The 15,496-nt window shown below is 42.5% G+C and overlaps 1 protein-coding gene across 1 annotated transcript in view; it reads right to left on the reverse strand.

Moving 5' to 3' along the window:
• The window catches only part of macrod2 (mono-ADP ribosylhydrolase 2), a 1,261,723-nt gene that overhangs the window by 60,007 nt on the left and 1,186,220 nt on the right, over positions 1–15,496 (reverse strand). Inside the window, exon 11 of the mRNA XM_042326660.1 lies at positions 12,393–12,455. Within this exon, the coding sequence (XP_042182594.1) occupies positions 12,393–12,455 (63 nt within the window). The remainder of the gene's footprint in view (positions 1–12,392; positions 12,456–15,496) is intronic.

Raw genomic sequence — 15,496 nt, forward strand, 5'->3', positions numbered from 1 at the left:
GGTCTGCAACCCAAATATCACCCTATTTCCTATGTAGTGCAAATCAAATCAAACTTTATTTGTCACATGCGCCAAATACAACAAATGTAGACCTTACTGTGAAATGCTTACTTACAAGCCCTTAACCAGTGTAGTTAAGGAAGAGTTAAGACACTATTTATCAAATAAACTAAAGTAAAAAATAATAAAAAGTAACACAATAAAATAACAATAACGAGTGCATAGCCCACTATTTAGGTAGTGCACTATTTAGGGAATAGGGTGCCATTTGGGAAGCACTCACGGAATCAGGCTGCGTGTGTAGATCGTGTACCGGAGTAAAGACCAAGTCTCTGATGCTGTCTCTAGTAGGCTGGGTGGGAGCCCTAAAGAATTCCGCATGGGTCTTCTATCGCTTGCTGTCATCAGAGTTGTGTTGTAGCGACGACCTGCTGTATGCCAGCGAACGCTGGTCATTTTCGCAGATTCAACATGAAGAATTGTGGGAAAACTATCAGAAAATAACAGCTGATATTCCGATCAGAGGAACATTCTGGTGTGTTTGTCTCTCTCGCTCTCACTCTCCTTCTCTCTCTTCCACTTTTTCGTGCTGAAAGACGATGACCAGAGCTTACCCCTGATTGTTGCGCAATGATTTTAAGTCAATAATTCATCGTATTAGTCAAAGTATGAAATATTTGGGCTTGAAGTGACAAATCTGAACTGCTCACTTCATGCCATTCTGTGTGATTACAGTGTATTTTCCTATGATATGACATACAAATTATTTTCTGGGCTTAGTTTTATTTGAATGTTACTAACCACCAGCATGGCATTGTTTATTAATCAGAAACAGCTGCAAAGCTTTTCCTCTTCATGACTGAGATGTGCCAAACAGCCTTGTCTCCCCCTTAGCCATGGAGCAAATTCAAATTAGGGGGTACAAACTTATGTTTGGCACCTCCACTTTTTTTCCCTGAAAATGATTATAATCCATTGGATAATTTGTACATTTTCACTTATTTTTTTTAGCTAGTCTGTATTACAAATATATACTGTATATATGGCCACTTCATAGAGAGTGGTAGAGGAAGATGGGGTCGTAAGGGGATTCCTGTAAGTAGGCTGAGGTCAATAGAGAGTGATAGGAATAACATGTGCTTCAGTAAGGTTGGTTTTTTAGCGTTCCTGGACAACTTTACCGCAGGAATGGAACATAAATCACAGAGGATAGATGTTGTGGCGGCAGATGCAGAGAAGTACTTGGGTGTACGAGATTTTTCTGCAGCAGAGTTACAAGGTGTTTGAACAACAGTGTCCCGTCCTACCAGGCTGCTGGCCAGTTGTGGGATTAGATAGGGCCAAAGTAGTGGAATAGTGATTGGGTTTTAATGGATGTAGGGTTAGTTTGTAGGGCAACTTTTTCACAAAGTGTAATGAAGTCATACTACAGAATAGTAGGCTGATACACAGCCAATACACTAGGTGGCAGCATGCACCTTCAACATTTGTTTGCGGACTGCCAAAATACCAAAGAAGAAGAAGACGTACACGTTAAATATTACCAAAGATTTGTATAACTAAACCAAGATAGACCACAGCCTGTCGTTTCCAATGGGAACAGATGAGTCACAGTGGGCAGAACAAGCAAGGAGATGGGCAGAGCCACGCACAAGCTAACGAGATCCAATTGGCCCATTCTAGCATACATCTGCAAATTTCCATTAGGGAATGCCTACTCTGTGAAGTGCACGTGCAATAACTCAATTCGCCTTTGTACTCCTAAACAACGCGATTTTTTACAACTTTGGCAAAGGCTAAAGTTGTAAAAAAATTGTCCACTCTGTTCATATCAGACTCTAGTTTTGGGAACAGAAAACTGCATTGCGATCAAATGTTTCAGCGATGAGAACATTTGCAGAATGTAGGCCAAAATCTTCTTCCACTGCCGAACCTGGGCTTCCTCTCACTACCATCCACCAAGCGGATGCGTCATATTTATACATTCGGTGAAATATCGGTCTCATTGTTCTATCTGTGATATTACTATGAACATTTACGGTGACTTGTGTCAATTGAGAAAAGCTGACTAAATCAGTGGTTCTCAATTCTCTCCTCAGGGAGCCCCCGCTGTTGCAAGGCTAGCACACCTGATTTAACTTGTCCATGAACACAATAATAACAGCTAAGGAATTTTTGGGATATAATATGGCTGACCAGAATAAAAAATAAAAAAGATGGTTCTCAAATCAAATCAAATCAAATTTTATTTGTCACATACACATGGTTAGCAGATGTTAATGCGAGTGTAGCGAAATGCTTGTGCTTCTAGTTCCGACAATGCAGTAATAACCAACAAGTAATCTAACTAACAATTCCAAAACTACTGTCTTATACACAGTGTAAGGGGATAAAGAATATGTACATAAGGATATATGAATGAGTGATGGTACAGAGCAGCATAGGCAAGATACAGTAGATGGTATCGAGTACAGTATATACATATGAGATGAGTATGTAAACAAAGTGGCATAGTTAAAGTGGCTAGTGATACATGTATTACATAAGGATGCAGTCGATGATATAGAGTACAGTATGTACGTATGCATATGAGATGAATAATGTAGGGTAAGTAACATTATATAAGGTAGCATTGTTTAAAGTGGCTAGTGATATATTTACATCATTTCCCATCAATTCCCATTATTAAAGTGGCTGGAGTTGAGTCAGTGTCAGTGTGTTGGCAGCAGCCACTCAATGTTAGTGGTGGCTGTTTAACAGTCTGATGGCCTTGAGATAGAAGCTGTTTTTCAGTCTCTCGGTCCCAGCTTTGATGCACCTGTACTGACCTCGCCTTCTGGATGATAGCGGGGTGAACAGGCAGTGGCTCGGGTGGTTGATGTCCTTGATGATCTTTATGGCCTTCCTGTAACATCGGGTGGTGTAGGTGTCCTGGAGGGCAGGTAGTTTGCCCCGGTGATGCGTTGTGCAGACCTCACTACCCTCTGGAGAGCCTTACGGTTGTGGGCGGAGCAGTTGCCGTACCAGGCGGTGATACAGCCCGCCAGGATGCTCTCGATTGTGCATCTGTAGAGTGCTTTTGGTGACAAGCCGAATTTCTTCAGCCCCCTGAGGTTGAAGAGGCGCTGCTGCGCCTTCTTCACGATGCTGTCTGTGTGAGTGGACCAATTCAGTTTGTCTGTGATGTGTATGCCGAGGAACTTAAAACTTGCTACCCTCTCCACTACTGTTCCATCGATGTGGATAGGGGGGTGTTCCCTCTGCTGTTTCCTGAAGTCCACAATCATGTCCTTAGTTTTGTTGACGTTGAGTGTGAGGTTATTTTCCTGACACCACACTCCGAGGGCCCTCACCTCCTCCCTGTAGGCCGTCTCGTCGTTGTTGGTAATCAAGCCTACCACTGTTGTGTCGTCCGCAAACTTGATGATTGAGTTGGAGGCGTGCGTGGCCACGCAGTCATGGGTGAACAGGGAGTACAGGAGAGGGCTCAGAACGCACCCTTTGGGGCCCCAGTGTTGAGGATCAGCGGGGTGGAGATGTTGTTGCCTACCCTCACCACCTGGGGGCGGCCCGTCAGGAAGTCCAGTACCCAGTTGCACAGGGCGGGGTCGAGACCCAGGGTCTCGAGCTTGATGACGAGCTTGGAGGGTACTATGGTGTTGAATGCCGAGCTGTAGTCGATGAACAGCATTCTCACATAGGTATTCCTCTTGTCCAGATGGGTTAGGGCAGTGTGCAGTGTGGTTGAGATTGCATCGTCTGTGGACCTATTTGGGCGGTAAGCAAATTGGAGTGGGTCTAGGGTGTCAGGTAGGGTGGAGGTGATATGGTCCTTGACTAGTCTCTCAAAGCACTTCATGATGACGGAAGTGAGTGCTACGGGGCGGTAGTCGTTTAGCTCAGTTACCTTAGCTTTCTTGGGAACAGGAACAATGGTGGCCCTCTTGAAGCATGTGGGAACAGCAGACTGGTATAGGGATTGATTGAATATGTCCGTAAACACACCGGCTAGCTGGTCTGCGCATGCTCTGAGGGCGCGGTTGGGGATGCCGTCTGGGCCTGCAGCCTTGCGAGGGTTAACACGTTTAAATGTCTTACTCTCCTCGGCTGCAGTGAAGGAGAGTCCGCATGTTTTCGTTGCAGGCCGTGTCAGTGGCACTGTATTGTCCTCAAAGCGGGCAAAAAAGTTATTTAGTCTGCCTGGGAGCAAGACATCCTGGTCCATGACTATGCTGGATTTCTTCTTGTAGTCCGTGATTGACTGTAGACCCTGCCACATGCCTCTTGTGTCTGAGCCGTTGAATTGAGATTCTACTTTGTCTCTGTACTGACGCTTAGCTTGTTTGATAGCCTTGCGGAGGGAATAGCTGCACTGTTTGTATTCGGTCATGTTACCAGTCACCTTGCCCTGATTAAAAGCAGTGGTTCGCGCTTTCAGTTTCACGCGAATGCTGCCATCAATCCACGGTTTCTGGTTAGGGAATGTTTTAATCGTTGCTATGGGAACGACATCTTCAACGCACGTTCTAAAGAACTCGCACACCGAATCAGCGTATTCGTCAATATTGTTATCTGACGCAATTCTTCAAAAGTATCTAATAATAACCTTTGATATTGAGTAAGGTTCTTTATAGAACCATTCTTCATAAAGGTTTTATAAAGAACCTTAAAAAGGGTTCTATATAGCCTCGAAATGGGTTGTAACCATAGAGATCCTATTTAATGACAAGTCGGGCTATGTCATAAACCCTCAAAGTTCCATAATGTGGTGAAAATGGCAGCCATTGTTGTCAAGAAGAAATCCAAAGTCTAAATGGAATGAATATTGAGAGTCAATATTCACGTAATAATAAGGAATTCCCCCTCGACCACGCCCACATATTGAAGAAAACAAGCATTCTTTCCCATTTACCCCCAGTATAAAAGAGCCAACTTCGTCATAAATGTTTTGTTATACAGAAATAACAAAATATGCCGACAAGCTGCTGTGTTGTTCAATGCACATGTACTGCCCTACAATCAGTGGCTTATATTCATGGATCCAAGGGAAGCCAGGCTTCCCCCGAAAATGTACCAAGAAATATACAAAATCCATATAGAATCATTTATCTTTTGTCTCTCTGTGTTTCACAATTTTCCTTCAATTCGTAAGAGGCTGAATGTATCTCCCGGGAGAAAGCATCCGAACGAGCAAAACAGCCACCCTATGTATGTGTAGGCCAACTATTTGATGCTGTTCGGTCAAAAAGAGTATGACATTGTATGAGCAATACGTCACTGACAGAAACATCATGAATTGTTGCATCTCGTGGTGTTGTTGTCCTCCGGTCGCTAGCTAGCTAAAATTGGTCCTTTCCACAATTAGCAATGGATGGAGATTTGGAGTTTTCATTTTACTTCTCTCTACTGGCCAATGATTAGAACTGCGATACGGATCCAACAATAAATTCATACATTGTGCCCTTGGCCTGAGGATGAAATGAAATATGCAGCTAGATGTAGAAGGCTAATGTTAACTAGCTAATGTTGCCCATGAAAGGAAGTTCAGCTAGCGAGCAAGATTTTTAGCCAGGTAGCCTAGGACAACAAAACATAAAAGTGTGTACTGTATTACAGAGTCATAGACCGTTTAATCAATATGAACGAGAGGAGGATGGTATTGGCATTTCTCTACAAGTAGGGTGAGTCAACATGTTTTTCTACTTGCATGAACGCACGCACAGCACACACACACACATGCGCACACACACACACATGCGCACACACACACACATGCGCACACACACACACACACACACACAGAAGCTGACATTGATTGGACTAAATTGCTTTTGGTATCTTTTAGTTGTCACTGTATTAGACTAAGCAGAGGTGATTTGATGATGTTGAAATGTTGAAGTTGAATGGTGCTGGAATAGTGGAGGCAGCTCCTGGTTTCTTTGTGACTTGCGGTAACTCTCTGTGGTTCTAAAATCAATAGTTGTTTAGTAGTCCAAAAATATCGTCAACATTAATTTGCTTGTAGCATGCAATATGCTTTGTGGACTTCACCAGACAGAGGTTTCTCTCCGGTTTTGTGATGAAACCAAGGTGTGGTTGAATTTAATCTTGTCATATAATTCTAAATACAGTTTATATAGATTTTATGCACATTTTCTGTAAAATAGCCTATGAACAGACCATAAATGCCTCAATTTTAGTTTTCTTGGAAAGCTGTGAGTGCTATTATACGATACAATATCAGTATACTTTTGCATTTATAACTTGTTCTAATTAAGTGATAATGCCCTCAAAGCCGGTGTTTAGAGGATATAGTGGCATGGGTGTTGGCAAACCGTGCCAATATATCCTCCAAACACCGGCTTTGAGGGCATTATTACTTTTATACAACGGGTTACCAATATATTCTAATTTTGATTGACATATATTTTCATTAAACACTTTCTTATGATTAATTTATTCATACTATTTCCTCCTTCCACAAGATATAGTCCCAAAATAAATCAAGGGTTGCTACCCAAGCCGGCTGGTCGTTTGTTCTATCGGTTTGCTTGCTAGAGACACGTCCCAGTCGTTCAGTCAGCAGAGGGAGCACCCCCCTATCCACATCGAAGGGACAGCAGTGGAGAAGGTGGGAAGTTTTAAGTTCCTCTGTGTACATATCAGAGACAAACTGAAATGTTCCACCCACACAGACAGTGTGGTGAAGAAGGCGCCTCTTCAACCTCAGGAGGCTAAAGAAATGTGTCTTGTCACCTAAAACCCTGACAAACTTTTACAGATGCACAATTGAGAGCATCTTGTCAGGCTGTATCAATGCCTGATATGGCAACTGCACCGCCCTCAACCACAAGGCTCTCCAGAGGGTGGCGCGGTCTGCACAACGCATCACCGGGGCAAACTACCTGTCCTCCAAGACACCTACAGCACCCGATGTCACAGGAAGGCCAAAAAGATCATCAAGGACAACAACCACTCGAGCCACTGCCTGTTCACCCCGCTACCATCCAGAAGGCGAGGTCAGTACAGGTGCATCAAAGCTGGGACCGAGACACTGAAAAACAGCTTCTATCTCAAGGCCATCAGACTGCTAAACAGCAATCACTAACTCTATGTAGGCAGCAGCCTCTCTGAGACTTAAATCACTGGCCACTTTAATAAATGGATCACTAGTCACTTTAAACAATGTCACTTTAATAATGTTAATATCTTACATTACTCATCTCATATGTATATACTGTACCTTTTACCATCTATTGCACCTGGCCTAAGCTGCTGGGTCATCACTCCATATATAATCCATATATAATCCATATATTTAAATGTACATATTCCTATTCCATCCCTTCAGATTTGTGTGTATTAGGTAGTTGTTGGGGAATTGTTAGATTACTTTTTAGATATTACTGCACTGTCGGAACTAGAAGCACAAGCATTTCGCTACACTCGCATTAACATCTGCTAACCATGTGTATGTGACCAATAAAATTTGATTTGAAAAGTGCAGCCAGAATAACAGCAAAAGAGCCGCATTTGCATTTTTTAAAGCTGTTTTCTAGTGACATTTTTTTGGGAAACATCCATAATAATGAGCTAATGAGGCGCGATTTCGCCTGGCATAAAATGTGCCCACTCGTCAGAACACATTCAGTTGAAGTCGGAAGTTTACATACACTTAGGTTGGAGTCATTAAAACTCGTTTTTCTTGTCAACAAACTATAGTTTTGGCAAGTCGGCTAGGGCATCTACATTGCACATGTCACAAGTAATTTTTCCAACAATTGTTTACAGACAGATTATTTCACTTATAATTCACTGTATCACAGTTCCAGTGGGTCAGAAGTTTACATACATTAAGTTGACTGTGCCTTTAAACAGTTTGGAAAATTCCAGAAAATAATGTCATGGCTTTAGAAGCTTCTGATTTGAGTCAATTGGAGGTGTACCTGTGGATGTATTTCAAGGCCTACCTTCAAACTCAGTGCCTCTTTGCTTGACATCATGGGAAAATCAAAAGAAATCAGCCAAGACCACAGAAATAAATGGTAGACCTCCACAAGTCTGGTTCATCCTTGGGAGCAATTTCCAAACGCCTGAAGGTACCATGTTCATCTGTACAAACAATAGTTTGCAAGTATAAACACCATGGGACCATGCAGCCGTCATACCGTTCAGGAAGGAGATGCGTTCTGTCTCCTAGAAATGAATGTACTTTAGTGAAAAAAGTGCAAATCAATCCCAAAACAACAGCAAAGGAACTTGTGAAGATGCTGGAGGAAACGGGTACAAAAGTATCTATATCCACAGTAAAACAAGTCCTATATTGACATAACCTGAAAGGCCGCTTAACAAGGAAGAAGCCACTACTCCAAAATCCCCATAAAAAGCCAGACTATGGTTTGCAACTGGACATGGGGACTAAGATGGTACTTTTTGGACAAATGCCCTCTGGTCTGATGAAACAAAATAGAACTGTTTGGCCATAATGACCATCGTTATGTTTGGAGGAAAAAGGGGGATGCAAGCCGAAGAACACCATCCCAACTGTGAAGCACAGGGGTGGCAGCATCATGTTGTGGGGGTGTTTTGCTGCAGGAGGGACTGGTGCACTTCACAAAATAGATGGCATCATGAAGATGGAAAATGATGTGGATATATTGAAGCAACATCTCAAGACATCAGTCAGGAAGTTAAAAGCTTGGTCGCAAATGGGTCTTCCAAATGGACAATGACCCCAAGCATACTTTCAAAGTTGTGGCAAAATGGCTTAAGGACAACGAAGTCAAGGTATTGGAGTGGCCATCACAAAGCCCTGACCTCCATCTTGTAGAAAATTTGTGGGCAGAACCTAAAAAGCGTGTGTGAGCAAGGAGGCCTACAAACCTGACTCAGTTACACCAGCTCTGTCAGGAGGAATGGGCAAAATTCACCCAACTTATTGTGGGAAGCTTGTGGAAGCCTACCCGAAACATTTGACCCAAGTTAAACAATTTAAAGGCAATGCTACCAAATACTAATTGAGTGTATGTAAACTTCTGACCCACTGGGAATGTGATGAAATAAAGCTGAAATAAATAACTCTCTCTACTATTATTCAGACATTTCACATTCTTAAAATAAAGTGGTGATCCTAACTGACCTAAGACAGGGAATTTTTACTAGGATTTAATGTCAGGAATTGTGAAAAACTGAGTTTAAATGTATTTGGCTAAGCTGTATGTAAACTTCCGACTTCAACTTCAAATAATATAGATCGAGATCATGTCTAGATGCTTTTTATAGTGGAGATCAAGTTTATAAATTGCCTGGCTGGACTGATGAGACAGTGGATTGCGAAGTCTGATGGTACAGTGTAAATAGGCATTTTAACGTCATAGACTTACCCGGTGGTAACTTGTGGAATAGTCACTGGCTGGAATGCGGTTTTAACCAATCAGCATTCAGGATTAGACCCACCCATTGTATAAATCCTATCATCGACTGATTTCAGCTAGTGTATGTTTGTGGATTGACCGCATTGTTTGAATTGAATGTTGGCATATTGGCAGTTAATTAAAAAAATGTATGGTATCCTTCCTCTTAAACTGTCTAGCTACACAATATTTTATCACAGCACTGGCAAACTATGGTTCTGTTCCTGTGCTAGAGCAAATGAGAAGTTTAGGTCATTTAAATTAGAGCCAGTACATCAACCCACTCTTTACAGTACATCACAGAATCATATTACAGTTTTTTCCAACTGCTTACACACAAAATCTTATCATGTCACACGATTTTTGAAACCTCTCACTCAAAGTGCAAAACTACACACCAAATGTGAAAAACCATAAGCTATTTCTCAGCCTTTGACTCAGTTGTCAATTGCATAAAACACTTTTTTCAAAATACTACACACAATTCTCAACCTAAAACACAGAAATCTAACAGGAAGTGACTTGCTTTCCTTTTCCAAACACAACCAATCAAAATGCTACACTTATTCACCAGGTCACACACACACTCCTCACATGTGCAAACACTAACAGCTTAACTGATCACTAACCAATCACTGCTTTACTGTAGTTTAGGCCTATAAATAGGTCAAAGGTCAGATTACCTGTTTTGAACAATGGATGCCAACAATGGACAGAGAGCAAGAGGAGTAGGAGGGAGAGGAAGAGGATGAGGGCAAAGAAGAGAAGGAAGGAGAGGCATCTTTAATGAGATTAGGGCAAAATTTGTTGATCATGTGATCAACCACGGTTTGACCATGAGAGGCTGGACTGAGAGTCCAGCCCAATTTGAGTCGATTTACAGATTTGAGTCGAACCTTCAGAAATGAGAACAGGTATGCAACTATCTAATAACTATTTTAGCATTACAGTAATGTACTGTAAAATACACATGACTTCATTGTATTGCATAAACATTTGTAGCTCTAAGCCATCCATTTACTGCACTGCATTGTATGAATAAGGTTGGTTATCATGCTGTACTACATTTTTTTGTACATTGTTTACAGTTCCTATGCTGAACACATACTATGTTTGAATTCTGTACAGAGTGGAAAGGCAAAGACATCATGGAGGACGAGGATGCTTGTTTACAGATGTACAAGAGACTGCAATTATAAATATGGTCTATGTGGGGACATAGAGGTTGGAGGTTGGATACGCCATGCTAGGAGATTCTTCCCTCGATGTTTGGCAAGAGAAAACATATCTTGTGATGTGGACGAAGTATCGTGGCCAGACTCAGGCCGGAGAAGAGATGAAGCGTAGCTTAGCACTGGTGACTGCCCCCCTACCAATTCCTGTACTGCCCCCTTGGGACGCCACACACACAATTGTGTTCTTTACTGTATTCTAAAGAATATACTTTTGGTTTACATATGTTTATGGTTTTGTTGTGTGCTACTGTATACAACAGTAATGTTTGGCCTAATAAATATTTTCTGTTTCTACATTGCATTGGTGTTTACAGTGTACTTGTTACCCCTCTCAGCAGATTACTTTCACTGTAGAACATTGTACTGAAATGTAGATATAAGCCTATGAAAGACCAAAGAGCTTCAGATTTAGAACAACAGTGTTTACATGATATATCCAAAAATGTAGTATTATGAAAGCAGTGTTTGCCATTTGATGCAAAGGCTTCATTCTGACATGTGTTTATGGCATTTTGAATGCAGTGTTACATTTTGAAGGAGATGTGAGGCATTTTGCATTTTGTGTGTGCAGTTTTGGGAATTGTGTGTAGAGTTTTGAAAAAAAGGAGACAGTTTTGAAAACTTGTGTAAGCAGTTGGAAAAAACTGTAAACTTGACTAATTAATATTTCCTTTAAATACAATTACACCTTTACAGCATAGAACAGTCTTTAAATTCATACTGGATCGTGTGTAAGAGGTTGACTGAAGGAGTGTTATTTTCCCGTGTTCTAAAATGTCTAGAGTGACTGTGCCAAGGCCTTTTGTCTGTGGATTAGCTGCCATTAAGCATCCAGCAGGCCTGATAAATTAGAATTTATAAAGATTATTACTAAATACTTACGCTCCATAATTCCTGTGATTGAATTTGTGAATCATATTTAATTATTATGGCTATGGATTATGGCAGAGGTAGTGATACAACGAGTATAGCCTGAGAGATGTGAGGAGGTGTGTGTGTGCGTGTGTGCGTGTGTGTGTGCGCGTGTGTGTGCGTGCCTGCGAGATCTGAGGAGGTGTTAGTCAGTGTTTTGTTCAATTAGATTACAATGCATTGGTGCCCTTGAAGCAGCTTCACTAGCTATCTATCTTTTCCAGCCTCTGCGGCTATCTGTGTGTGTGTGTGTGTGTGTGTGTGTGTCTAATGCGTGTGCTTTAGACTACAATCAAGTGGTAGCGGTAGAGCGATTATTTCCCCAAAGAAAACATCACTGTAGTAGATATCTTTTTTAAAAATACCCCCCCCCCCAACCATAAGCTTGGAGCCAAATGGATGGTGTGCCAAGCTAATTGCCTTACGACGCCCTCCAGTGTAAGAATCTAATTATCTCTGGTCCATCTTACTGGAGAGGCCTATAATTGTTTCAGTATTACACATCCAAAGTCCCTGAAACTGCAGAATAGCCTGATAATGCTTCTTAAATAAGTTTCCCCTGAAAGAAAACATTCTTTATAAAACCTCCCGGCTTCATCCTGTATTCATTTCCACAGAGAGGAACTTGGCACAGGGGAGAGATGGAGATTAGGGATACTGACCATGAATGATTGCATGCAAGCAAGCGTGCACACACGCTTGCACGCACTCTCACTGACACACACACACACAGAGAGAGAGAGAGAAACAACTGTACTGTAAATATGCTACTACACACATACAAAAATGCAATCCATGCAGAAAGATGATACTAGAACACACACTCTCTTACCGTCATCATGGCGGTCTTCACTCTGATTCTTGCTTCTGGATTCCTTAGAAGGGGACGTGCCTGCTACAAGAAGGACAGGTATCAGTTGTGTGATACATATTATCACACATTATGGCAAGTCTCAAATAGCATGAAAGGGTTATACAGAGGCTTTGAGGCCAATGTCCAGAGCTGAGTCTGGGACAAAAGCACCATGGCCACGTGAGAACCAATGGATAGCAACCCTTGAACCAGCTCCAGCCCAGCTCTGAATCAACCCCTGGCTGATGGAACAGTATGAGAGGGCCAGTGGCTGGCACTAACTCAGACAGCCGTCACCATTAAACAAGGGCTGAACCGGGCACTGGGCAAGACTGGGAGGGGTATGGGGGGAGCGACTTGGGAGAGGAGTGGAGGGAAGACAACACAGGGCTGGGAATTATGTTTTATGTTGGATAATGTCAGTGGGAGTGTGGTTGATACAGTAGATATTTGGAGCTGATGGGAACATTTGGCTATGGCAGATGAGATATTTAAGCAATAAGGCCCAAGGGGGTGTGGTATATGGCCAATTTATACAACGGGTGGGTCTAATCCTGGTTGGTTCAAACCGCATTCCAGCCGGTGTCTATTCCACAAGTTACCACCAGCTAAATCTGGCTGAGCAATCCACTGTCTCATCAGCCCAGCCACACAATTTATAAACTTGATTTCCACTATTAAAAAGCATCTTGGCATTATGTCACATTTCTTTTAGACTAACATTTAGTTTTTAACAGCAGAGATTTGTAAAACCTTGCTGTCTATCTCTCCGAAATTTGCAACACTGTTTCAATATTCAAATTCGATCTCCAGCTGTCCAATAGTAACGTGTCGGGAGTCGGGACAAGACAGACAGGCAGAGTTTCTCAGCCAGTCAAAATCGTGAATCAGTTTTATGGTTATATACAAAGAAAAGTAAACTGAAAAGTGCAGCTAGTTTGCCATTTTTCCAGCTTCAGTTTGAAGTGATTGTGTTAGCTGTGTTGTTGGCTAATTCCTCTGTGTTCTGACGAGTGAGCACGTTTTCTATGCCAAGTGAAATCACGCGTCGGTAGCTCATTGTTATGCATGTACCCAAATAAATAAAGCTTAAACAAATGCAAATGCAGCTACTTTGTTGTTATTCTGGCTGCACTGTTTGACGTGACTGCAAGTTAGCAGTAGTTGACTAGCTAGCAAGCAAGGGATAAGAACGTTGCCAGCCAGTATGCAATGGAACATTTAGAACAAACAACTGGGTCACGTCCATAGAAACAGAACAAAAAGTCTGAATGACTGGTCCGCGTCTCTAGGGTCGCGTCTCTAGAAACTGAACCAATAGAATGAACGAGCAATCGGCTTGGGTAGCAACCCTGGATTTGTGTTGGGACTACATCTTGGAGGGACGACGCAACACGGGGTGCCTGGACACAAACCCCCGAGGTGCCTTATTGCTATTATAAACTGGTTACCAACTTAATTAGAGCAGTAAAAAGTCATGTTTTGTCATCCTGTGGTATACAGTATGATATACCACGGCTGTCAGCCAATTAGCATTCAGGGCTCGAACCACCCAGTTTAGAAAACATCCCTCAGATAATGTTAACTATGAGGTACAATCTCTATGATTCAGTCATTCTGTGCCTCTTGGATCAGTCTGTATCACATTTGACTAAGATTATAAAATTGCCCTTTATGTTCATGTCATAAAGGAATCCTATTGGAAACATAATCGGTAAATAATGTGGGTGAATGTAAAGAATGTAAAGGTTCAGAAGTGTTTGGGTGGATAGAAGGATAGCACACAGTTGGGTGTCCAGATGGATAGCACACAGTTGGGTGCCCACATCTAAAGGTGTTTGGGTGGATAGATGGATAGCACACAGTTGGGTGTCCAGATGGATAGCACACAGTTGGGTGTCCAGATGGATAGCACACAGTTGGGTGTCCACATCTAAAAGTGTTTGGGTGGACAGATGGATAGCACACAGTTGGGTGTCCACATCTAAAAGTGTTTGGGTGGACAGATGGATAGCACACAGTTGGCTTCCCACATATAAAGGTGTTTGGGTGGATAGAAGGATAGCACACAGTTGGGTACCCACATCTAAAGGTGTTTGGGTGGATAGATGGATAGCACACAGTTGGGTGCCCACATCTATAGGTGTTTGGGTGGATAGAAGGATTGCACACAGTTGGGTGCCCACATCTAAAGGTGTTTGGGTGGATAGAAGGATAGCACACAGTTGGGTCTCCACATCTAAGGGTGTTTGGGTGGATATAAGGATAGCACACAGTTGGGTGCCCACATCTAAAGGTGTTTGGGTGGATAAAAGGATAGCACACAGTTGGGGGCCCACATCTAAAAGTGTTTGGGTGAATTGAAGGATAGCACATGGTTGGGGGCCCACATCTAAAAGTGTTTGGGTGGATAGAAGGATAGCACACAGTTCATCCCACATCTAAAAGTGTTTGGGTGGATAGATGGATAGCACACAGTTGGCTGCCCACATCTAAAGGTGTTTGGGTGGATAGAAGGATAGCACACAGTTCATCTCACATCTAAAGGTGTTTGGGTGGATAGAAGGAGAGCACACAGTTGGGTGCCCACATCTAAAGGTGTTTGGGTGGATAGATGGATAGCACACAGTTGGGTGCCCGCATCTAAAGGTGTTTAGGTGGATAAAAGGATAGCACACAGTTGGGTGCCCACATCTAAAGGTGTTTGGGTGGATAGAAGGATAGCACACAGTTGGGTGCCCACATCTAAAGGTGTTTGGGTGGATAGAAGGATAGCACACAGTTCATCCCACATCCAAAGGTGTTTGGGTCGATAAAAGGATAAAAGGATAGCACACAGTTGGGTGCCCACATCTAAAGGTGTTTGGTTGGATAAAAGGACAGCACACAGTTGGTTGCCCACATCTAAAGGTGTTTGGGTGGATAGAAGGATAGCACACAGTTGGGTGCCCACATCTAAAGGTGTTTGGGTGGATAGATGGATAGCACACAGTTGGTTGCCCACATCTAAAGGTGTTTGGGTGGATAGAAGGATAGCACACAGTTGGGTGCCCACATCTATAGGTGTTTGGGTGGATAGAAGG

The sequence above is a fragment of the Oncorhynchus tshawytscha genome, linkage group LG01 (assembly GCF_018296145.1).
Source record: "Oncorhynchus tshawytscha isolate Ot180627B linkage group LG01, Otsh_v2.0, whole genome shotgun sequence".
Lineage (NCBI taxonomy): Eukaryota > Metazoa > Chordata > Actinopteri > Salmoniformes > Salmonidae > Oncorhynchus > Oncorhynchus tshawytscha.